The sequence below is a fragment of the Bicyclus anynana genome, chromosome 13 (assembly GCF_947172395.1).
Source record: "Bicyclus anynana chromosome 13, ilBicAnyn1.1, whole genome shotgun sequence".
NCBI classification, from domain to species: Eukaryota; Metazoa; Arthropoda; class Insecta; order Lepidoptera; family Nymphalidae; genus Bicyclus; species Bicyclus anynana.
In genome coordinates, this window is record NC_069095.1 from 512,607 (window position 1) to 539,092 (window position 26,486).

At 35.1% G+C, this 26,486-nt stretch overlaps 4 protein-coding genes and 1 long non-coding RNA gene across 7 annotated transcripts in view; 3 read left to right on the forward strand and 2 right to left on the reverse strand.

Moving 5' to 3' along the window:
- Positions 1 to 2,707: 2,707 nt before the first annotated feature.
- On the reverse strand, positions 2,708 to 5,146 carry LOC112052796 (solute carrier family 35 member F1). The gene is made up of 4 exons (XM_024092021.2): positions 5,018 to 5,146; positions 4,171 to 4,538; positions 3,326 to 3,468; positions 2,708 to 3,186 (listed from the first exon to the last, which is right to left on the reverse strand). Exons 1-4 carry the CDS (start codon positions 5,067 to 5,069, stop codon positions 2,991 to 2,993), a joined length of 759 nt encoding a protein of 252 aa, XP_023947789.2. The 5' UTR covers positions 5,070 to 5,146; the 3' UTR covers positions 2,708 to 2,990.
- LOC128198635 (solute carrier family 35 member F2-like) lies at positions 5,125 to 7,166 on the reverse strand. The gene is made up of 3 exons (XM_052884963.1): positions 6,983 to 7,166; positions 5,664 to 5,855; positions 5,125 to 5,265 (listed from the first exon to the last, which is right to left on the reverse strand). Exons 1-3 carry the CDS (start codon positions 7,039 to 7,041, stop codon positions 5,172 to 5,174), a joined length of 345 nt encoding a protein of 114 aa, XP_052740923.1. The 5' UTR covers positions 7,042 to 7,166; the 3' UTR covers positions 5,125 to 5,171.
- Positions 7,167 to 8,543: 1,377 nt separating this feature from the next.
- LOC128198043 (uncharacterized) lies at positions 8,544 to 10,966 on the forward strand. Of its 2 annotated transcripts, XR_008251369.1 has the most exons (3): positions 8,544 to 8,681; positions 9,372 to 9,557; positions 10,827 to 10,966. It is a non-coding gene; the product is annotated as an uncharacterized LOC128198043 (long non-coding RNA). The 2 variants fall into 2 exon arrangements; XR_008251368.1 differs by having other exon boundaries at positions 8,546 to 9,557.
- A 1,929-nt stretch (positions 10,967 to 12,895) lies between these two features.
- LOC112052792 (THO complex subunit 7 homolog) lies at positions 12,896 to 14,856 on the forward strand. Its single transcript, XM_024092016.2, has 3 exons — positions 12,896 to 13,135; positions 13,205 to 13,322; positions 14,331 to 14,856. Exons 1-3 carry the CDS (start codon positions 13,126 to 13,128, stop codon positions 14,785 to 14,787), a joined length of 585 nt encoding a protein of 194 aa, XP_023947784.1. The 5' UTR covers positions 12,896 to 13,125; the 3' UTR covers positions 14,788 to 14,856.
- Positions 14,857 to 17,341: 2,485 nt separating this feature from the next.
- The window catches only part of LOC112052789 (5'-3' exonuclease PLD3), a 57,816-nt gene continuing 48,671 nt past the window's right edge, over positions 17,342 to 26,486 (forward strand). For both annotated transcript variants that reach the window (XM_052884957.1, XM_052884958.1), the window contains exon 1: positions 17,342 to 17,673. In XM_052884957.1, the coding sequence (XP_052740917.1) occupies positions 17,410 to 17,673 (264 nt within the window). In that variant the 5' untranslated portion in view covers positions 17,342 to 17,409. The remainder of the gene's footprint in view (positions 17,674 to 26,486) is intronic.

The following is a 26,486-nucleotide window of genomic DNA, read 5'->3' on the forward strand; positions in this document are numbered from 1 at the left end:
GGTGGTGGTGGTGGTCTTCTTTCAATAGATTGACTATCTTTATATACATACTAGCAGAAGCCGCGCGTTTTTACCCGCGTACTTCCTATCCACATACGAATACGGAGATATAATATAGCCTCGGGGGTAGATTACTTTCCCAAAAGTGAATAATTTTTTTTAAATCGGTTCAGTATTTTCGGAGCCTATTCAATGCAAACAAACCGTCAAATCTTTCCTCTTTATAATATTACTATAGATAAACATATTTAAAACCACAAGACTAAAATACAAAACTATAATTCACCCTACTCAATATATACTTGTTCATCAAACAAATTAAAAAATGATGATCATTTCACACCTACTAATAATTACAATTATCATGTCCTTAAATTAATGAAAATTAATTTTATTAATAAGCTCAGAACAGTTAGGTTTAGTTAATTTATTATGATTTTATAAAAAAAAAAAACAATCATCAGTTCTGAAATGACATGCGTTATCTAATTTCATTTCTAATTTGTTTGTTGGTAAAAAGTACACATCGAGTATGGCTTTAATATAAGTTTATTGTTTTATGGATATTTAAAATAAAATCACCGGTTTCCCTCCAATTATTAGTAAGACAGGGTTTTTTATTCTTTACAAGTTAGCCCTTGACTACAATCTCACTTGACGGTAAGTGATAATCTAAGATGAAAATTTACACCCCTTGTCGTTTCTACACGACATCGTACCGGAACGCTAAATCGCTTGACGGTACATCTTTGCCGTTATGGTGGTAACTAGCCAGCTAGCCGAAACTAAACTATCCGAAGCCTCCCACCAGCCAGAGCTGGATCAATTAAGAAAACCTCAATCGACCCAGCCGGGGATCGAACCCAGGACCTCTGACTAGTAAACCGCACAAACCACTGCGCCACGGAGGCCGTAAATGGCTATGATAACGAGGATCGAATCTAAGACCTCAGACAGAATGTTGAGTCCAGTCATTTTAATGTGGATTTAAATTAAATCAATAATTACTTTTAGAATAAAGCCGTGCATACTGATAGGCGAATAGTTTGTAGAACATTTTCAAACCAATTAAATTCAACTACAATATAATTAAAATTTCCTAAATATTTTGCTATGAAAAACACAGTGACAATGAAATCACTTAGTACGAATTTATCACTAAAGGTACTTCTCCACCTAGTCGATTGGCCTCGATCGTTATAAATTTTTTTTAATTTTTAATTTAAAAATTACGAATCCATATTACACATCTCGAACAATAACTTCGATTTTATGCTTCAAATAATCCATGTTTAATAACAGATCCTGTCAGTTTAGGGTGATTGTTATTTTATGAAATTGGATGGAAAACCATCCTTAATCCAAATATCCTTAATTAATAATTTATTTGTTACTATTATTTAGCGTTTTAGGTATGGCTTGATATATAAACCCTCTCTAAAATGTGATTCGGCTGATACGAAAATCACTTTTCAATTAAAACGATCGCACCTTTATGGATCATGGATCATGTGTAACTTGTTAGTGAAAAGTGAAAGTGAAATTTGGTGAGTGTTACACCAAATTACTTTATTTTGACGGATTGAAGCTGATCAGGCGTATGGAGAAGCACCTTAATATAATATTTTGTATAGTATTTCTACTTTCGAAATACAGTTTGACTTTACAAGTAGTAGTAAAGGTTTTCTGCTTTGTTAATATTCTTTACGTTACACACACAAAGGCATTAGTCCTCTTAACACACTACTACATCCAAAGACAAATCGCCTTCCGGGACTAGAAGAACTATTAATTACCACAACTTCAATATAATTCAAGTTCAACTAGCAATGCTAAACACGACATCGATTGTATCATAACCAGTCTTAAAACAATTGGGTGAAGACCACAGGAACGCGTCCAGCCTGCGTCCGCTTTGGAATTTGCGTTCACTGTAAAATTGTCGCATTGGTAAAAGTCATTCACTTTTACTAGTCTAGTGTCCGACAAAACACAAATAGCCGGTTTGGACACATTCTGTTTGATTGGGCTACTGCGCTCTGATTAAAGTGAACACGTCCAATGTCTGACAAAACACAAATTGTCGGTTTGGACACATTCTGTTTGATTGGGCTACTGGGCCTTGATTAAAGCGAACGCGTCCAGTGTCCGACAAAACACAAATTGTCGGTTTGGACACATTCTGTTTGATTGGGCTACTGGGCCTTGATTAAAGCGAACGCGTCCAGTGTCTGAAAAAACACAAATTGCCGGTTTGGACACATTCTGTTTGATTGGACTACTCGGCTTTGATTAAAGCGAACGCGTCCAGTGTTCGACAAAACACAAATAGTTGGTTTGGAACCATTCTGTTAGATTGGGCTACTGGGCTTTGATTAAAGTGAACGCGTCCAGTGTCCGACAAAACACAAATTGCCGGACACTGATTGTGTACAGTAAAAATGGACGCAAATTTAAAGTTAAATTAGCGTTGGTGTGGTCTTCCCTTAACAAGGCAATAAACTAACTTTTTATGAAACTGAAAACAAAGATAGTTTTTAAAAGTATTAAGTATTATTTTAATAATATCTATTTATCTCTTTAAAAGTTTAAAACAGAATTCGTTATGTTCATGTTTCTCTTTTTGAATATTTTTAGAATATGCAATTGATTTTAATGTTTTGTTCAGATAATTTTGAAAAAAATACGTTTTTCATATTCATATAATATTATAATAATTAGTCCAGCGTGTATTTAGTCAATAACAATCGGGTCCTTGTTTCGATTCCCGTGTATGATAAATAGAACAAGACTTATTAGAGGAAAGAAAAGAAATTCTCATGAGTATCAGATTCTGAAATATCAGAGATATTGGTACACTCCCGTCATTCAAAGTCACCAATAAATAAATAGCGTAGACAGTGCACCTGTGTTGTCGCACACAATTGTGCACTATAATACTTTTATATGAAACGTTTTAGTAAAATGTTGCTAAGAGATGATAACGTATTCTAGTCTTGAGCTGTATCTTTTTCGTTATCGTTAGTTATACCGTTAGGGTGACCAAACGTGATCGTACCGTTGGGCAGTCCGGAAACGTTGGTCTGCGGTCCGCCGAGGAATGACGTGAACGTGGTGTCTCTACTCATGGGCGGCTCGAGGCCTTCGGACAGCGGTATGCAGTCCAACGTTGGTACTGTGTACTCCCTGAAACATAAAACAAAACGTTAGTAGCCTTGTCATTATAAAGCTCAAGCGCGCGCGCTGAAGAGAAACACGCCCACCAGCGCCAGCACGAACGACAGGAAATACAGCGGGGGACTGACGGTGACCAACATCAACTCACATGGAGACGTTGTCCTGCGACTGCACGGAGTCGTGGACGAGCTGCGGCAGCGCGGCGCGCGCGGGCGGCGCGGTGGAGCGCGCGCTGAAGAGAAACACGCCCACCAGCGCCAGCACGAACGACAGGAAGTACAGTGCGTGGAACTGACGGACAAAAATATCAACTTTAATTTGGTTTTTATTTGGCATTTAATGAGTTTGTACATAAAATTCTGGTAGTAGCGCGCTATTTTTGTGAGATACATGGATTTTTTTTCATAGGATATTATCACTTTGAAGTTGCAGCAAATGACTAATGACCTTTAATCAAAATAACATTGCGTATGCGCGGCTGCATGGATGTTCGGTAGGCTGACATTAGAGTTACTGTAGCTTACACTCCTGGCAAAAAGTACATCTAACTGATTTATTGAAATACTTGGTTGTTTTTGTCATAAGTTAAGAATTTAAAAAATAGTGGATTTGGCCTTAGTTATTTGTCACATTTGCAGCAAAGAAGACCCCAAACAATTGTGTTAAATTCCCAAACAGTATGATGCAACATAGACTCAGTCCCCTGGCTGATATGGGGAGTGTATTATACCCATTATCAGTTTCATGGTATAATGATAAAAAATAAAAATACTATTTTAGTTAACGCAACCAAGACACCACTACTGACAAATCTTCAACAATAATTCTTGTTTTGGTAAGTTTCTCTATTTTTGCTTTTTTTTAAATATTTATTTAACTAATTCAAAAACTGAACAGACTTGGATGCAGAATCTTACTTTTAAATGTAAGTTTCAACCAACAATTCCCTAATAATCACAAATTAATATAGGACAAAATAGAAAAGAAAAATACCTTAAACTGAAAGATGTACATCCCAGCAATCAATGTGTAATAGTCGGCAGACAGAAACGATAGATGTAATATAATAGAGCCAGCCTCTCTCAGCATGAAACTCTGTAGAATCTGGAACACTGTCTGCACGCCGCAGTAGCTTCCCAGTTGAGCTATCGAATCAAACTCGTACCAGTTAAATGTCAACAGCTCTTCGAAATCTAGGAAAAATGTCTGAGTCGCTGATAAAATGCTGCCAATAAAGCCGAGGAACGCCAAATATTCAGCACACGAGTGTGTCTTGAGCATTATTTCTTGGAGCACTGTGACAACTGCATACAACAGTGATCCTCCGAGACATAGCATGTCTCCTACAAGTTGGTTTTTACCTGTAACAAAACATTGAAATTAATTGTTATGCAATATTTCCTTTATTATAGCTTTATTTAGCTTGAATACTTTTTTTATTAAACTTTGTATTATTGGGGGTGATGAGTGAGTCAGACTGCTCTTCACGTTGGTCTACTGTCATACCCACTCCTATAGTCTGGCAAGTTAAGTTGTTGACGACACTCCTATGATATGCGGGCGGGCGGGGGGAAAGTCTGCGCGGGTGTAAAATCATGCGTGCGGGGAAGTGAGGTGCATCTGTCGTGGGTTTTTCTTTCATCAATATAGGCCCCAAAACCTGCGTGGACTATCGGGAGTGTAACGAACAAAGTTGCCAAGCTATAATACAGTCTTTACCGACTAGTTGGAGGGGAATGGGAATATTGCTCATATTTAAAAGATATATCAAATATTCTTTTTAAAAAACAAAAAATAAAATAACTAATATTGATCATAGATTAAATAAATATTTATTTACCATCAGTGGGAGCGCCCTCGACATCTGCCCACACTACACAGACCACGGCCATCAGGCCCAGCGTAGCGCCTGCCACGTGCGCCACGCCCAGCCTCTGCCCCCGCCACGCGCCGCCCACAAGTGCTGCGCCCACGCCGCTGCACGCTAGCAGCTGTCAGCTCAACACTGACGTGAAACGCTGGGACAACACTAGCAGCCAACTGGCTTCTACGTCTAGCGTACAGGCTATCAGCACTAACCACCATTTTCTGAAACACAATCTTGTTTTTTAAAGCCTATCTGTTTGTCTAGATTTATCTCGGTCAAAAGAAATCGCTGTGTATTGGTGTGTGTTAACACATTCTCTGTGGCACTGATTTTTCTGTACTTTCCTCTGGTGCGATATGAGGTTTATAGACACACTAAAACATTGTGTGAAACGAGGTCCATCGACCTCGTAACTCTTGAAGACGCTAGGCTTACGAGGTCAACAGACCTCGTACCGCAGCAAACGTTACATACAAATCAATTCAAATCATTATATTATATTTATATATAAATTCAAATCATTCCTCTTTGTACTCATATTACTGTAGATAAACAAAACAACATAGACTTGATTTGAGAACCTCGTCGTTTTTTTGAAGTCAGTTAAAAAAATACTTACTTCGATAACTTCTTCAGCCCACTACACAATAAAGATGGAGTGAACAATATGAACAGAGCTATGTAAGGAACCACAAGCTGTGCAGTGGTGGGGAACTGCCACGTGGCACTTTGCAGCAGTGTGGTCAGTATGCACTTTCCACTGAGCAACAGTGACAGTACTTGACCCAAGAGGATACTGCGCCACACTTTCCTGAAAAATATAATTAGTGTAAACTCTATATAAGATGGAGGGTATTGGTCGACATCCCCACGGTGACCAACCGGGTTGGGGAGCTTTTCTGTAGTGTTGTTGTTTGGTATAACGGACAAACGGTGGACTAAGAAAATTACCTATTGGAAAGGTCTACTTGGTAAAAGGAAGGTAGGAAGGCCTATAGGAAGGTGGGTAGACGACATTACCGCAGTGGCTGGCCAAGGTTGGATGGAACTCACAAAAGAAAGGGACAATTGGAAAAAGATGGAGAAGGCTTACACCCGAAGGAGCCCATTATTAACTAGTACTAACTAACTACAATAACATAACTAATTATTTAGATAAATATATAGATTAGTTAAAATAGTTTTAAGATATTGATAAGTACTATCTAAATAGGAAAAATAAAGCTTATTATTATTATAAACTCTATATAACAACACTAAACTATACATTTTATGGCGTTAGAAAGAATTGTTGTTAAATAGAAAGAAGAAAAATCAGAATGAAAAGAAAAAGTTTATGCACTAATGAGTAAAACTTTTTCAGCAATACATTTTTTTTTCTTTTTCCTTTGTCTATAGGAGATCAGTCTCTGAACCATAATCCGATCAAATGACTGCTTAGTATGTTGTTTCGGGCTCTCCACATCCACGGATGTAGCGTCCATTCAGGGGTGAGTATTTATTACTATACTATGTAGGCCAGTTGTGTCCTTTTCAAACAGAATTTGCAGTCCCTGATGTCTAACAATCTAATGGCCAGGTTGTTCAACAATACATAATGACTTACTAGACATGTTTAGTTTGAAACTTTGATACAAATATCTTAGCAATCCATGGATTCACAGTGCAGGTGCCAAGTCCATTGCATGGTCCAATAATGTGATAACGTCTTAAGTACATGACTTCTACTTATTAGTCAACAGTCTACAGGAATTAAATACTTTACAATATAACAACTTGATAAAATATCATTACTTTACATAATTTATGGTACATTTTTACAAAATTGATGTTATTTAAGTAGCAACAATTTTATAGGAATAATGTGGTCTAAAAAGCCTGTGGTCTGGCTTTTAAAGTAAACTATACACTATTGAATTAATGTTAAAAGGTACAAACCATCGACCCAGTTCCGAAAAATAATTTTCGATTTTATCACTGAAATTTACGCTCTCCATGATTTTAATGTTAACCTTTTGTTTCCGCAATATGTTTAAGATACTGTGGGAAGAAACACATTCCAATTAAAAGTGAAAGACATACGCAAATATTCCATTTTCAACAACAATGGAATTTGGAATTTGGGCGTTCAAAAAAGCCTAAAACATTTATTTTATTTTGACAATGACCACAGAGACAGAACAGACGACAAATGAAGATTTTTTTTTTTTTTTTTTTTTTTTTTAATTTATTTTACGGCCTTGGATACAAGTCCTTATAGGCCCTGCTTAAAATATTACAATTTTTCTTAAAAATAATACAAAGCACTTAAAATTATCGTCGTCGTCGTCTAAATATAAATTTACTACTGTATTTTACAATTTTTCTATTGTGTTACTAATGAAATCTAAAACAGGCTTATAAAATAAATGGTTCCTCAACAATTCCTTAATGTGGCGGGGATCACACTTAATTTCGTTTTCTTCCTTTACTAACTCTATCGAACTTGCTAATATTATTCTTTGTATACCAAAAGCTGAACACTTGAAAATTATGTGATTGATATCTGCGTCATCTTTTTTACAGTACATGCATTTGTTATCTTTATAAATTTTTAATTTGAATAAATGGCTTGGCACTAAACAGTGACCAAACCTTAGTCGGTTTATTATTGATATGAATTTTCTTGAATCCCAACTCATTTTGTTATACCATGGCTGCACCGGTATTTCATTTTGTATGTCTGCGTACCAACATCCTTTACTTTTACTAGTTTCCTTCCAAAGTTCATGCCAAAGCAACTTCTGTCTCTTCTTCACTTCATGATAAAAGTCTGTAAATGGAGTTTTGATATTGTCTGAACAATCTTCATTAAACAATCCTTGTCTTGCTACAGAATCAACCAGTTCATTGCCCGCTATACCTCTGTGGGAGGGTACCCAGACAAATTATACGTTCATTCCAGTTTTTCTTATGTCTAGTAATACATTTTTAATTTGAAAAATAATGTATGAAGACTTATAACTAAAATTGAAATTGTTAATAGCTAAAAGAACACTTTTGGAATCTGTTACTATAATACAATTATTTACACTATGTAAAATTTTCTCTTTTATATAAGAAATTGCTTTTAAAATTGCAAAAGATTCCGCAGTAAAAATACTACATCGAGAATTTAACTTAAACGCTTTACTAAATTTGTTTTGTGGATCATAGAAAGCAGCACTTACAAAGTGCTGATTTTTAGATCCATCTGTATATAACTTATAATAATATTTACAATTTTTATCAATAAACATCCGGAAGTCTATGTTTGACGTAATATTCAACAAATGAATTTTATTTTTCATAATCAAGCTCTCAAAGGAGCAAGAGTACATGGGCCAGGCGTTACTAACATTTATGTTAGTGGCAATATTATGCATATATGTCATAATAATAGATATGGTAGGTTGTTTACCTGCCAAAAGTGAATTTGCAGTCGCTTGTAAAGATTCAGTTGTAGATTTAGTTACAGTTAGTAGACTATTTGGAAGCAAAAGTTTGTTCACTATTGAGGAGCTCGACGATAGAGCTTTCAAACAAAATCTTTCAGCTAAATATATGCGTCTTACAATTAAAGGAGAAATACAAGTCTCTACTTCCATTGAATTAACAGGTGTGGAGCGCATAGCCCCACTTATTATGCGCAAGCCAATGTTTTGAATAACATCAAGTTTTTTTAATAATGTGGAATTGGCTTGCATATATGCAAGGAAACTATAATCAAAGTGACTTCTGACCATGCTTTTATATAATAGAGATAGGACTTTAGGATCAGAGCCCCAAAACGTTCCAGTCAAACATCTCAATAAATTAATGCCTTTTAACGCATTTTTGCTAATATAATTAATATGTCTGTCAAATTTTAATTTATTATCGATAATTACACCCAAAAATTTCTTTTGATTTACAAATGGAATATCTGTACCATTATATTTGATGTTATTCCCCACTGGGCTGCCAAAAATCATGCATGAACTTTTGGAAGTATTGATATTTAATTTTAACAAATTTTTATAATAAGACTGCAACTGGAACAGTGCAGAATTAATAGTATTTTTAGCTATTTCTATATTTCTATTTACACTATACATTAACAAGTCATCCGCAAATTGTAAAATTTTAACATCTCCTAATAAAAAATTTTCAATTTGTGAGGTGTATAAATTATACAAAATTGGTGACAATGCTGAACCTTGCATAAGACCTTTACTAGTTTGGTTTATCCCATGGAGTATATTATTGTACTTAACATAAAACTGTCTATTATTAAAAAAATTTGAAAGCCATTTTAACATTTTTCCAGGGATACCGATTTCATGAAGACAATTGATGAGCTGGTTTAAGTCCACATTATCATAAGCCCCCTCTATATCCAAAAATATACATACTGCTGTGGATTTAGACAATTGACAATTCTTCATATCATATATAAATGAAGTTATACTCTCTGATGCGCTTTTACCTCTACGGAAACCATATTGAAAACCTGGTAATAAATTATTAGTTTCTACAAAGTAGTCCAATCTTAGTTTAAGCATTACTTCAAACAATTTTCCTATGCAAGAAGTCAGCGATATAGGTCTGTAAGAATTGCAATCGTCTTCAGGTTTATCTTGTTTCAAAATTGGTATTATACATTGAATCTTCCAACTCTCTGGAATACATTGAGAAAGCCATAACTTGTTAAAAATATTAAGTAAAGCTATTTGACCTGCTTTATGTAACTTTTTAAACATTATATAAGGAATGTCGTCTAATCCTGGTGCAGATTCCTTTCTTGATTGAAGTGCTATATTGAATTCTGCATAGGTGAATGGATTTAATAGCCACATGGAATTTTCATTGTCATTGTTGTATTCAAAAACAGAGTTGCTTAAGTTTGTGTTATTATTATTCTGTTTAAGTTTTGAGATGAAATTTGGAATCCATACATCATTTTTAAGTTTCGGTTGGTTATTTATTCGTTTAAATCTTTTCATATAATTCCATATATAAGTTATAGGAGTGTATCTATTAAATGATGAACAAAGTTTATTCCAACTATCTTTCTTTGCTTTTTTAATGATTATTTTTTTAAGTGCATCTATTTTTTTATAATTTATATAATTTACCATTAACCCTACTCGCCTATATAATTGTAAAGCCTCTTTGGAATTTTTAACTGCTACAGCACAATTTTCATCCCACCAAGGAGCGGGAGCTTTAATAGTTCTTGGACCCTCAAATTTAACAAGCGGAATACATTCTTTTTTTAAAATGTTCAAAATTTCACAAAATTTGTTATATGACTGTAAAGGATCTAGTTCATTAAATGTCATATACTCAAAATACTCCTTGGATTTCTTAAAATATTTATCCCAATCTGCTTTATTATATAAAAATTTCTCTACTTTATCATTGACAGAATATTTAGAAGGAATTAAGTTAATTTTTGTGAATGTGGGATAGTGGTAACTACCCAAAGTGTCTACACCTACTGTCCATTCACATAACGGAGCGAGCACTGGGCTCACTCCAGTTATGTCAATAGCAGAACTATTTGCATATGGTCTCTGAAGTGTAGTAGACCTACCAGAATTTAATATGCACAGATCCTGTTCATCAAAAATATCAAATAGGCTTCTACCCCTTGAATTTGTACTATGGCAACCAAAAGAAATATGATGTGCATTAAAGTCTCCTGCTACTAAACAGGGCTTTGGCATATCACTGATGATACTTTTAAGTCTATTGATTTTACATTTATTTTTATTTTTAGGTGGACAATAAACACAAAGTATTGATAAGTCACCAACATTGGTTCCTAAAGAAATTGCTATGGATTGAACATCTTCATAAAATTTTGTTTTCAAAAGTTTATATTTAAATGTATTTCTTAATAAAATACCTACACCACCATGTTCATTCTTTGCATTTTTTCCAACAAAGTTATAGCCTGGGATTTTTACAAGATTACTAGAGTTTTTAAGCCAAGTTTTATTTAATAATAAAATATCAATATTTTCCTGTGTTAAAAATGTTTTTACTAAGGGTTTTTTATTATTAATACTCTGAATGTTATGTTGAGCAATAATGAGCTTTGAAGCCATTAAACTTTATTCAAATGTTTCAAAAATGCTTCTTTAATTTTACTTGTGCTTTTTATGTCATTTGAGTTTCCTATAGTAACTAATGTATTAATTATTGCGGATAATATTTTTTTATTATTAATGATATCTGAATAAGAAATATCTAAATTTTCTTGTGTGTCTAGTTTAGATTGGTGGAATTTTTGCTGTATTTGTTGAGGCTTCGGGAGAGTAGGAAAATTAACACTATTAATTTCAATTACCTTAGCATAAGATTGTTTATTTTTTTCTAATCTCGCTGCCTTTATCGGGCAAGTTTTGGATATGGCTAAGTGAGCTCCACCACAATTACTGCACTTCAGTGTATCAGCCGTGCATGCTTTGTAGTGGTGTTCACCAGCACAGCGTGAACAGACCTGTATATTTTTGCATATTTTCCCATAGTGATTAAATCTCATACATTTAAAACATTGCATTAGTGGAGGAATATATGTATAGACCTTATAACGCCAATTGTCTAAATATATATATTGTGGTAAAGTTGTTCCTGCAAAAATTACACTAATAGTTGACAAAGGAACAACATCGTCTACAACCTTTTTCATGAATCGTCTTACACCAATAATCTCACACTCTGAAGAAAGTTTATTAAATAGTTCATGGTTACTGGACTCTTTAGGTATAAACCTGACAACCCCCACCCTCTCCACAGAAGATGCCGGGATGAAGGCACGAAGATTGTAAACCGTTAGGCATTCATGTTTGAGAAAATCATTGGCTGCTGTTGCTTGTTTGAATACTAACATTATTTTGTTAGGATTAATGCGCCTGCTCTCATAGATACCTTTTACTTGTTTAAAGTATTTGGACACAACTAATGGGTTTTTGTTCCCCAATTTAATTTCCGCCTCACTGCTTTCCACAAACACTGGGAATTCCGCGTTAGTGCTATTATCCGTGTAGGCTCTGCTATAACCTGCCTTTATATAGGGTTTATATTTTAAACTCTCGTCCTCACCAGACTTATGCACTTTACGTTTTTTTCTGTCTAGCCTTTCGTGGGCATCACCATCACTGTCTGACGGCATTTTGCCTGATTGACTTTACATTTGTACACTTTATTTCACACGTATATTACTGAAAAATTTTTAAATTAAAATTTTTAATTTTAAAAGCGCGCTTCTCGATTCCCGCCAAAAATCGAATCACAAATGAAGATTTTGATTTTTGACCAAAGAATCTATACTCGAAGAAGAAAACGTTAAGGTACATATACGAAACCTTATAGATGACAAAGACAGAAACTGTTGGATATAGCAGCGCTACTATTTCCGCAAACGAAATATTTTAGAACTAAACAATTTTTAATGGAGATTTTTGCTTTTAATTTTTTTTTCATCGAAATACACTTACCTACTTAATTTTAAAATAGTTTTAGTAAATTTCTTTTTGGTGTTTTTTTCAATTGGTTTAAAAACAAATATTAATACACCACTAGACCAATTGATTATGTAGAACTTAAATTTGATGTACAAATGTAGTATTTGAAATTAATGTACAGTTACTGTGTGATTTCTGTATTGACTTATTTACTTTCGCAACAAAAGTCTTCTTAATGAAGCTTCGGCCCCTTGGTCGAAGTCAAGGAACATATTTACTCACGGATCACGGACGACAAATGACAGCCAAGCCAGTGTCTAATATAATCTGTAAGTCTGATATGATAAATAAATGTAATTATAATCTGTGAATGTGAAGTCAGTTAAAAAAAGCAAAAGAGAAAAACAAATTATCAAACACCATACCATATACATTTTTCATTTTTGTTGATTTCATCACTATATCGTTATAAATACTCAGTAAAATTATTAATTATTATTAAAAAAAACATTATCACTTTACTATAAATATAATTTCTATGTAGTAGGTACCGGTACTACAAATAAAAAACTCAGTTTTCACTTTTTCAGCCGGTCAACTCCAACAACCATGGGCGATGGTATGACAAACGAAAAATAATTTAGAATTTTAGTAAACTATATCTATGTAACTTAATTTTATTTTTCAGAGGATGTGATACGTAGAAGACTTCTAATTGACGGTGACGGGACAGGCGACGATCGTAGGCTGAATGTTTTATTAAAAACATTCATTAAATGGTGTGCAGATGAAAAGATTGAAGAGAGGTTGGAATCAACTTTTTTACTTGTTTACTCAACCATAAAACCAATAGAATATTGCCCTACTCTATAAATTACATTGTTTTACATACTTTGTCTCTATTATATTTGAACAAATTTGGGTTAGTTACTCTACCTGCTGTAAAGCTCCAGAATACCTGATCAGAGGCTACTTTTGAAGTGATAAATACGGCGCCGCTATATCTGGCTTCCCTTTCTCTCACACTTATTACAGCAGGTTTAATTGTACTTAATCACTTCTGTCTAGTGTCCTGAGACACACATTTCTTTTTTTTAACCTGCTATTCTTTTGACAACAGAATTTATGTAGGTGAAAACAGGGTATATCTAGATTATTTAAATGATGTGGTAATTAAGTAGTATTAAGTTTTACTATTCAGAGTATATATCTAGGACCAGTAAAAGATCTTTATACAGATGTGTTCCATTAAAACGTTTTGTCATATTATGTACAGGGTGCTAGGGAGTATTTTCTATAACGAGACAACTAATATAAATCAAACTGCGTAACTAATACTTTATTAAATAAAACAAAAATTGTATGACAAATTGAATTTTGTATGACAACATGTCATACAAAGAAATTCAGATAATACAGACTATACATGTAACACATGATTTTAGGTAACAAAGCGACAATGTTGCATTTTAAAATATTAATTTGTCATTAATACAAGGATGTATATAAGGGACACATAAGATCTAGTTACAAAAGAAATATTATTTACTCTGAAAATATTCATTTTAGAACACATGTTCCTTGAACATTTTGAATTAATTTTATTAAAGAAGTTAAGAGAAATGCTCCCAAGCACACTCTATAATATGTATTCTCACTTAAGTGAGATGAGGTAAGGGAGATTATGATGATAATGCTGTCAATATCCTGTTTAACAGTCTTGACTTCTAAGTGCTAGTGAAACTCATCATTTGTTATACAACAGTGTATGAATTAACAAAATAGTTTATACAATACAATCTTTAATTTTACAGCAAAGCAACACACGACAGAATGCTGGCTCAACTAGCACAATGTGAATTCGCCGTCACAAAATCGCAGTTGGGCTCCGAAATGATGGCAGCCGAGCTCAAAAGTTACGAAGCCTTGTCCAAAATACTAGAAAACGGGATAGAGTCTGCCAAAGGGAACATAGAAAAGAGTAAAGCTGATTTCGCTCAAGCGAAAACTGTAAGGAAGAATCGCATAGAATACGACGTTCTCGCTAAAGTTATAAGTGAACAGCCGGATAGAAAAGAGACATTAGAGCGACTGAGCTTATTAAAAACTGAGCTCAATAGTTTAGAAGCAACGAAACAACAACTCGAAAGTCGTTTATCACTAAGAAAAAAGCAATTTCATGTGTTGGTGACATCAATACATCAGTTGCAAGCTCTGTTGGATGAACCTGATGATGCAGAGGGTGTTGATGATGATGTGGAAATGAAATAATAAGTGTAGGTTAAGGCATAGTGTATTTTTAATAAGTTTTTTATGAAATATAACGAAATTAATCTGCAATGTGATTTGTTTTGGTAATTTTGCAAGGCTTTAATTGGTAATAGATAGTAATAGATTGTTAATAGATTGGAATGGTAATAGATTTTACTCTGGATTAACACATAGGCTACTTTTCGTCCCAGAAAAGGCCATGGTTCCCGCGGGATTTGTGGAAAATGAATTTCATGCGGACGAAGCCGCGGGCCTTCCAGTATAGTATAACAGAGATCTAAATTAGTAGATTCTATGATCAACATACAATAAGATAGTGATCATTGTAAAGTCATCATCGTCACCACGAATAAAATAGTGTGGTGGGTCTGAGCTCCATATAAGATTGGCCTGTAGTGCTATTTTGTAACTCGACTTGAGTTTCGAATTGAGCTTTAATTCTGTCTAACACTACTAAAGAAAGAGAAACGAATTCGAAGCTCTCACTGTCGAGATATAAAAACGTTTCAGAATTATAGTAGGTACTGCCCCCCTAGCCAAGTAGCATGTCGATTCTCTTTCTACGATCGCTAACGCTTCGAAAACTAGAAGGGGGCTGGTCCTGCATGTTTACGAGTATTCACTATGTTTGACGTATGCTAATTGACATATACGAAATTGAGATTATGTGTAAACTTGTCATCCGGTGCTTACTGGTGGATATCACAATAGGTAAATTACATTTTGTCAATTGATGTGATGTTTATTTTAATATGTTGATCTTAGAGACCAGAATAGTGAATAGGCCAGCTGTAGTGGGACTGTTAAATAGGCGAATAATGATTAGATTACATTTGAATATTAAACGTGATGTGTACCTACTTAATTAAAACGTACGTTTACATTTTTATAGTATAATTATAAAGTCCAGCTGACCAGCGTAGTTCTAGTTTTTGGTCCCGAGCGTACAACCCTGCGTAAGCAAAAAGTAAACACACCGAAATGGCCCATAAAAGTTACATTCCATTTTATAGGTAAAGTACCGTACATTAAGGTCTCTAAGGACTAACAAAACAACGGATCTGTTATGGACATCGGTATGTATTACGGCAAGTTTGCTCAAGGCTTTCGTGCTGGGTTTTTGCCTCTCAAATATGTACATTCCTTGAATTATTAATATTGGTAGCTCAGCACGCTAGAGCGGCCCATTGGGAATTTGGCGGCAATGTTTGCCGAGCCATTAGAAATATTGCAAGACCTCAAAATGCTTAGCGGTGTTAAGCGCCCAACTACATGAAATGAAATAATTTGAACTAACCGACTAAATCCGACCGAAAGGTTCTGTATTAGTATATAGACCTCGGTAGGTAGGTAGGTACCTATATACCCCTGATTTGATTGTATTGAGAATATACATTACATACATTTTAAAATCGTATTTGGATAGGGTTTTCGCTATTTAATTGAATACTTTTCAAGAAAGGTCGTAGTGTTTTCCCTTTAAAAAATATTTTTTTTTATGTACCTAATTTACCTAATTACATTAAATAGTACCCACCTAGGGTACCACCTTACCGTAGGTAGGAAAATGTACACTGTAATAATTTTAATAACAATTTGTGGTATTCTTTCAATACTTTACTGGATAGATAAATATATTAGATTTTTTCTTCGAAAAATAAACCAATATTCCCGTTGCCTTCCATTATTTCGGAAAGACTTGGAAGTAGGAGTGGGTATACCAACAGTTTTGGGGGTTGTTAAGTTTTCCTTGAAAAAAATTATTTATTTGTGTTCATAACGTAGGTGACAAAAGTAGGTGGCTACTTACCTATATACCTAGGCACGTACTAATAGAATGTGGAACACAAGTCATGTTTTATTTATAGATCCATTAACTATTAAATGAATCAACTGCCAATCGATCTTCTTTTTCAGGAAGTAGGTAAAGTACACCTAAAATATTAATAAAATGTGGTTCTGAATGTTTTTTAAAGTCCTGGGAATTCAAATACTCAATTCTAGAAATAACTGGATTTTAATATTAATAATTTCCTCTTCCGAAACGCGATCCTTTTTATGTTGATTTGAAATTCCTTAGTCTGTAATCGAACCTTTAACCTCTCGCCTTTTCGGCTCAATCGATCGTATAATTGTTGTTTGAACAACGAAATGTCTGTCTTTCAGTGGACTTTTTTACTTCGAAAGCTATTATTACCCAGTCTATCTACATATTTGATCAAAACCAATTTTCTATAGGTTTCAACTGGCCAGCGCTTCTGTATCAAATTGTTGGAAAGCAATAATTACTTTAAGTGTATAAAGCAATTTATCCACACACGCAAACAAGTGTTCCGAGCAGTAAGTAATGATTCGTGACAGCAAAGTAATTCTACTAAAAGAAAACAGTATGGAGCCCCATTTCATATGTAAGACATGACAATGCATACGAAATAAATATTCCCAGTTGAATTTTAGGGGTAAAGTGATAAACATTAACGTTTACACATTACTTGTTACTAAAGTTTTACCGCGCAAGTCCACTAGTTTGTAGCGTTCAAAGTGAGGTTTCGACTCGGGGCGAACGCACGCCGTTCTTCGGGTTAACTTTCGGAACTTATTCTTCACGTTTAATAAAAGAAAATGCCTTCCTGGTGGGACTATTTGCATTTCAACCGCCAGTACAATAATAAACGGAACTTGGAAGAAGGGTTGTTCCAAATCGCGTCGCAGACATGCAATATTCTTGTAAAGGTCAACAACACGAACAATATTAATTTGACTAGGAACAACAGGAGTGACGAGTATGGCTGCGCCGGGCCCCCCAAAGGGAAAAGTTCCATGCAGATCTGCGTGCCCAAGTTCAGGAAGAACTCTGTGACTTCGGGCTGCAACCCTGGACTTTCTGTGAGTACTTTGTTTTTGTTACAACTACAGCGGCAATATGCGAACGTATCTAACTGGAAAATAAATAACGGTTTACTACTTTGGTTAAGTTTGTAAGGTAAATAAACCTTTAAAAAGTATTTTTAATACCTACATCTAAAAGTAATAATATCAAAGGATTATAAAGTACTATATTATATTAGGATGTATTTAAAATTTAAAGCAATTGCAACTTTTTACTGTTGTTTTTTTAATATTTATAGCATAACTATTACAAATATGTAGTTTAAATCACTATTTCTTATTTAACAAAGTTTTACTGTTTTAAATAATCAAAAAATTAAGAATATTTCGAATTGGGAAAATCCATTATCAGCCATGAATAGCTAATGAAAAAAAGTGTTGTTAGAATAACGATCACGTCAAATCACACTAATATTACAAAGGCGAAAGGAGGAACAAACATACACAATGTTTGTTCCTCCTTACTGAACCGATTTGGCTAAAATTTTAAATGGAAAGAGATTTTACTCTCGATAAACACATGGTATTTTTGAAAATCTGAATTCCACGCGGACGAAGTCGCGAGCGTCTGCTAGTTTCATGTAAAACCCGCATCATTAAGTTCATTCGTTTAGAAGTTACGATGCCACAAACATTCAAACTTATAACATCGCTCATTTTTACGTCATGAGGTTAAAAATAAAATGAAAATACTGTTCACTGAGTCTACGATTATTTTGAACTACGCCGTAGAGCCGTTACGGCTTCTACGTGCTACGTCGAATTTAACTGTTAAAAAATTGTTTAATTTTTAATTTACTTACATTAAATATCATCATCATCATTATCAACCCATATTCGGCTCACTGCTGAGGAGTCTCCTCTCAGAATGAGAGTGATTAGGCCAATAATCCACTACGCTGGCCCATTGCGGATTGGCAGACTTCACATACGCAGAGAATTATGAATTCTTAAAATGCACATAACCGAAAAGTTGGAGGTGCATGCCTCGGACCGGAACCTACACCCTCCGGATTCTATGTCAGAGTTAATATCCACTATCTATCACGTCGTAAAAATAATAATCGGCCGTTAAAATGAATACCTATACTTTTTTATATATTTACTCCAGACTCGGAGTTATTCGTACTAGTTATTATATTTTATTTTTATTTATTTGGGACAGAAAACATTTACATATTAGAGGTTAGTAAAGGCTTAAATCACCATGCAAAGGGGTTAAATAAATGAAAACAAAGAATTTATACTATTTATTAAAATATACCAATTAACAATAATAAATGTTATTTAATAAAATTGAAAATTAAAAGAACTAATAAATAAATGAGAGATCTATAACAGTTACAACACACTACATAACAGTTTATTTATTTATTTATTATATAACAGTTAAACCTAATTATATTTTACTATAATAATTCAATTAATTGATTGTTTTTTTTTTATATGATGTTAATATGAATATTTTATATTTTGAATATTTTGTTGTTTCCCCTTTAAGACTCTACGAGTTCTTAAGGAGTTATGAGTTACGACAAAGACCCATCCTATCATGAAAGATGTACATAATTAGGTTATTGACGTCCGGTTCTGGTACGGTGCGGAACAAACATCGTTAATACTATGGCAGATTTGTTACGACAAACCTCTGTTTGTGATTGATTCAACGCCTACACGCAACTGTTAGGTAAGCTAAGTGGGCGATGTTTTGTTCTTCCGGTAAGGGAAGGAAATTTTTCCTTATTAGAAGAAAATAAGAAGTGATAGGTAATGAGTACACCACCATTGTCATCATCATAATTTTCTGGCCTCATTTTTACTATAAAAGGGGGAGACTTCAAATAAAATGCAAATATTTTCCCGTTTAAAAAACTGTGTATGAACACGTGTAAGTTACTTTAATCAGGAAAAACACTGAAGATAAAACGCTAAAAGCTAAAGCTTTTAGTTCTTGTTTTCGTTCAAATATAGTACGACGTTTAATGAAGGTCTATTTCCAACGCCCAAAATTTAAAATGCAACACTTGCTAGTTATACAAAACATCATGAGAATTGCCATGCTGCTCTTAAGTTTGATATTATACGTATAATTTACTCATATAGAGTAGAGATAAATATGTTGGAAAAAATAATAATATTCTAAATTTCATTCTGAAAAGGTGCAGTTTAATTACAAAAACCAATTTATTTAGTGCAACACGGACGTTGGCTCTACTCGACGACTGTGAGTCCGTAGGGATAGTTTCCCGTTCCGTTGAAAACTCGGAAAAAGAAAGAGAAAACATTTACAACAAAAACGCAAACGATTTATTTCTCACCTGAGGGTTCACACGTGGAAGTTATTTAAATTAATGAAAGTAATTTACATAGAACACGCTCCACTTAAGTACCTAACAAGTCTGTAGCGACAACATTAGCCTGTAGCCAAGTGGCACGTCGATTCTCTTTCTACGATCGCAAACGCTACGAAAACTAGAAAAATGTATGGGAATGACAGATCTTGGTCACGTGACCTGTCGATAGCAAATGTCATTCCCATACATTTTTATACTTTTCGAAGCGTTCGCGATCGTAGAAATAGAATCGACGTGCCACTTGACTAGGGGGGCTGGGTCTGAGCCATGAAACACACTTTCTACAAACTCTAAAGCTTCGAAAAATTAATAATGTATGGGAATGACATTCACTATCGACAGGTCACGTGATCATGTTTTCGATCGGATCTGTAATTCCCATAAATTTTGTTACTTTTCGAAGCGTTACCGTTTGTAGAAAGAGAATCGACGTACCACATGGCTAAGGCCCCTGTAGCGACAACATCCGGTCCTCTACCCACGTTTCCGTCTTTTCGATTTTCTGTCTTATTTGTGAGTAGTTATTTTGGATTTGATTTTTCAAGGATAATAGCAGAATGTCTGCCTCGTCGGTCCATTGTTAGCCTATGTCATTTAAGATCACGAGGTCGCGGGTTCGAATCTCAAGTCGGGTCTCTGATATACTGAGTTTATTTTTTCCAAGGCATTTAAATTCTCAGCTCGGAATTGGGAGGAGGCGGTGTCACACCCTCGTGCCTCGGAGAGCACGTTAAGTCTTCGGTCATTTTCTGATAGTGGTCATTAATCATCCCACCAACCCGAATTTGAACAGCGTGGTGGGTTAAGCTCCATATCCACTACCCTATAATGAGGGAGACCTGTAATTCACTTTGACGTATGTTAGTAGACATATACGAAAGATAACTACTGACTACTGACAACCCTTCATGGATATCATACAGTAGGTAGATGACATTTCTGGTTGATTTGATGTTCATTTTAATGGATTGTTAATAAAGACCAAATTAGTGAATAGGTCAGCTGGCCCTAGGGCAGTTAAATTGGGCTGATAAACATGAATAGAAAAACACATAAATTAATCACTATTTATAATGAATAACGCCTACAATTCAATTCAAGAACTTTGTAAGTAAAGATAATGGTATAGCAGGGACATTACACATTACATTATTTAGCCGATAACCCATATAACTTCAGCCAGGCGTTTTATGTCCTTGTCTTTCGTGTAAAAGATGCAATACCGCGCTTGGTAAGTCCAGTACACTTTGAATGTCCATCGGAAATATACAATATATCGTATACGAGGAAATACCCAGTAAAAAATACTCGTTAGTCGCGCGAGTGATTACCTCTCGGACTCTGTTATCTCTAGTACCGATATACGTAGTACAAAGTTGCAAGCTGCTTCGTCTCGAGGTGAACGACCTTTTCGATACATTTTTTAAGTTTTTTTTTATGTTTTTGTCGTGGCGTGCCGCGATGCCGTTGCCGGTATATCGATTTTATACGTAGAGTAAGACATCGCTGCATACTACGTCCCAGCCTTTGACCTTGTTCCAATTATTTTCGTATTAGACGTGCCTTTTGTTTTCGTTTTTCGGGTATCTCGCGATGCTACCACTTAGTGCCACTGATGAAAGCCGATTATAAATAATTATTTTTTAAATAACCAATTCTGCTTTGGTAGTTCTGTATATTGTTTATGCTATTGCAAGTTTTATTGCCACCGCTTTTCTGATAAAACCAGTGGTAAGTTGTTTACCAACGAATAATGAAATTTAATAATGGAGCGCTGCGCTGGTAGTATAATTGTGTTTCTCTTGTTAAATAATCATACATTTGATAAATTCATTACACTTTTTCTTCCTACGTGAGTGCCTCCAAGCATCTTTGTCATTCGACTTTCGTCATTTGTGTAGCCTCGACTTGTCAATTAAAATCGATGTAAACTTTCAACTAGCGCTACTCTACTCTACCCTACCCCTACCCTACCCTATCCTACTCTTACCCTACCCCTACCAACCCAAACTTTACTTTCACAACTGTAATAGTTGTGAAAAACCAGCATATTTTTGCCTCACCTCGCGATTCTATACTAATATTATTAGTAAGTCTGTCTGTCTGTAACTTTTTCACGGCTAAACGGCTGACCCGATCAAGACGAATTTTGGAGCAAAATATGAGTACTTTTTGACCTTAAAATAAAAATAGAAGGGGGTGAAATAGGGGTCGAAAGTTTGTATAGAAAGTCCTTCATTTTTAGAGTTGCATTTTTAAAGATTTGTTCATAAATTGTAAAAAAAATACAATATATGTGATTCAGGAATTTTCAAAATTCAATCTGTAAAGTGGTGAAATAGGGGTTGAAAACTTCCACGCGGACGAAGTTGTGGGCGTCCGCTAATGATTTATAAAAGCTATAAAGGTATAGAGGTATATTGACTAATTCGTCTCGGTTATGCTTCACACTTAGTATTTTCCGCGAACCTATAAAATTAATTGCTCGCTTACATGAAACTTGGTTCTTAGGAAACTAATTATGCACGATTTCTTACTCATGGAATTTACCTAACCTATTTTGTTAGGTAACGATTTTGGCGGCGTAAAGATTATTTAGCTTTCCTTTTTTCAGATATAAAAGCAGAGGTTTCAATACCAGCTCGATTAAATAAAAAACCCTGTCGTTTCTTTTTTTTATGATACTTTACGTACGTTTGCGTTACGTTAGCAAGCAAAGTTTAGCAAGGTTTACTCTACCGCTTGGTAACGTAACGTAACGTTACGGCGCCATTCTGTCTGCCTTGCTCTCAGGAATGTTGTTGCTGTCAAAATGTTCATACCTCTACGACCATTCTCTGTCTATTATGAACCATCTATATTCGTAGATCGTAGACATTCATAGACGTCCACATCTAGATATAGGCTATTGTATAGGCCTTTTGTCTCGACAAATGTCCAGCGGGCAGTAATCGAACCCATGATCTCTTAATACGTTCCCTGTCCCAGAACAAAAGTTAAAAATTTACTCATTACTCCAACTAGAGTTATGGACTGATGACAAACGTGACACAAACGTTTGGAGTCCTTTTGGAGTCATTGGACAGGGAACGTGGCAAAATTGAGTTCAACCTCTTAACCACTCAATAAGGCCCTAAAAGTTGTTTTGCATAAAAATATAAATATAGAATCTAATGCCATTTGTTCGAGTATAGTGTAACATAAGCGTCTTATCAAAAATATATCGCATTTTGTATTCAAGGTATCATCATAAGTCTTTTAAAGGCCAAATACCCTTTGCTTCGACAAATAATGTGCTCACGATCTAAACTTTTATTCTATTATTCAGTTTTGCTGAACAAAGAATGTTTTATTCAGCGTGCGCGCGTTTTAATGCGCTTTTACCTTCGTCTGTTTGAATACAATATTAATAATACGTTTTCAATATAAGAATACGTACATCTAAGTTCTTTGATGACGTTTCCGTGATATGCGGGCGTCGAGGGGAAAGGACTGCGCGGGTGTGAAGTCAAGCGCGCGGGGTGCAGAGGGAAGGATTGCGGGGGTATGAAGTCGTGCGAGTGGGGCAACGCTACCCCCTTCCCGGCCCGCGCGGACCATCGGGAGTGTTACGAACGAATTTTCCAAGTTATAGTAGTCATCATTATTAACGGGACTACAGGAATAGACATCCTTTCTTACAGGAGAAGAGATATGGAGCTTAGACCAACCATGCCAGTCCAATGCGGGTCGGCGGTTATAGTGGTCTAAGAGCCGGCATTAGAAATATATTCTCTCATCTGTTATTCATTAGTGATATGATAATATTCACAGTGACACATTGCAAATAGGTTGCCTAGTTAAATTCCGGCCGAACACATTTTTCATACAAAATTTAGAAAACCATGAACAAGATCAAACGCAACCTAATATAGTTAAAACAAGCTTACATTTGACATATTAGACTACTAAATAACTAATGATATCTGGCAACCCCACAGTTGCAGTGTGAAAGCAGGCAATCTTTAATTTTTAAATTTTGTTGGGTATATTTTATTAAATAATGTACAATTTAATCAATGAGGGAATGTCATTAAATAAATTAAAAAAAAAATATTTAATACTCGGCCGCAATTTAAGCATCCTATGTGTGATGTGTCAATGTAAATATTTTCTGTCAATTATTTCTTATCCCAATTAAGTAACAGATGAGGGTATATATTTCTCATGCCGGATCTAGTACTATACAGTAATAGGTCTTGTAACACTGAATAGATGTTAATGCTAATGAACGGGACCGACAGCTTGAGGTTTATTCTGTAACTATGTTTTGTATAACTCACACGTGCGTGTTTCGAATTCAACTCTATCTTTCTCTTTACATAGTACCGTGTAAGACAGAGAGATATGAATTCGAAGCTCTTTTACTGTAACTTTTCAACTCCGGGCTTGAAATGATTTTCACAAGTTCTTGGGAGAAAGAGAACCAAATGTCTCATAGCACGTCAGCAACTTTCCGTACAAGTAGAGTTACGGACCTAAGCTAGTATAAAGTTTTAAACAGATATTATGCTGTCTACGTCTCGAGATACGGGTGTGTTTGTTATGACAAGGACTCTTGAGATAACAATAAGATCTCTTAGACCTCTTGGAAGTTTTGACAAAGGTTTGAAGTCAAAGGATTTCACCATGCGGGTCCTCACTTCATACGTCATTAATCAGACTTAGCTCTTTCAAAATATAGAAAATTTAAATTTTGTATTTAATTTTCCGTCGGAAATGACATTTCTGTCGGAGTTAGCTTGTTAAACTTGACAGTTAACATGCTCTGCGGTCGGTTTGTTAATGCAGTGTACAGTAACCTACATTTCAAAAGCAATTTGTAAGTTTGCCTTAGCGGTTTAATTCTATGACCCAGTTTGCTGGGAGCATTACAAAGTTGCTACGAAATCTACGTAGCTGCTACGATTTGCGTAGCATTAGATATGTCAAATGGGTGTACGGTTCATTCCGTAATTGCTGACTCAACAGTATTTACATTTGTACTACTTATATACGCAAACATTGTAATCCTTTGTAATTGGAACCCTCGTAACTTTAATTTTAAGTTTTCGACTAATTATTATCACCATTATCCAATAATATGATTACCTGACGTTTTCCGCCGCGATAATTTTGAAAAAAATAAAAGAAACACTTCTGATTTAACACCGACCGATAAATTATTTCGTTCAGATAGGTGCAATTTGAAGTCTCTAATAGCTCAACGGTAAGAGCAGTCGGACTCATCACCGCGGGGTGGTGTTTCGATCCCCGCCCGTTGGTCTATTGTCTCACTCCTAGCAAAGACACTTTTTGCTTTAATTCGTAAACACTACACAAACAGGTATCATCATCATCATCATCATCATCATATTTTTTAATTAAATATCATCATCATTATTATCAACCCACATACGGCTCACTGCTGAGCTCGAGTCCCCTCTCAGAATGAGAGGTGTTAAGCCAATAGTCCACCACGCTGGCCCAATGCGGATTGGTAGACTTCACACACGCAGATAATTAAGAAAATTCTCTAGTATGCAGGTTTCCTTACGATGTTTTTCCTTCACCGTTTAAGACACATGATATTTAATTTTTTAAAATGCACACCACTGAAAAGTTGGAGGTGCATGTCCCGGACCGTATTCGAACCCACACCTCCGGAATCGGAGGCAGAGGTTATATTGACTGGGCTATCACGACACGGTTTCTGCCAAACAGGTATGTCAAGGCGAAATTAAGCTAAATTAAAATAAATAATTTATATTTCGACGTGTTAACAATTTGCATTGTTTCCGATGCGGTGTAGTTTTCCTCGTAAGTGTGCTAATAACCTACAATTCAAAGCCAGCGCTCAGTAAGTCTGTCTTGAGCGGCAGTGTAAGTGTGGTGACCTAAATTAGGTATGTAATTAGTGTCTTGTTGTTGCCACGAAAATTAGTAGTCCCCACTTGGCTCTTAGTAGCGTGCTGAGTTTCAGGCCACGAGTACTTTAAAAAGCTTTTTAGTAACTTAAACTGTTAATGGATTTAAGACGTTTTATACGTAAAAATAGCTGGCGCTGCTTAGAAGCCGCCTATGTCCAACAGTGGACACATAATTACTATTGCATCCTAGGCATACCTACTATACTCAGCAGTAGCGAAGGCTGAAATTTTGTAATAGGCAACCCGGTCGTGTGTTTTTTAGTCGTGCGTGCGTAGCGTAACGTTTATCGTACTATTAGGTATATATAAGTAGGTATGTATAAGTATAATAAGTAGGTATTTAATATTATGCTATGGTAATATACCTATTTATTTCGAGCGTATTAAATAAATTATAATAATGAATATGTACGAGTATGAATGGTTTTTAAAAGGTAAGCCGCTAGGAATCGGGTTGTTTGTACTCCTCGCTGCTGATACTCAGCCTAAAATGCGCAATAAGTGAGTT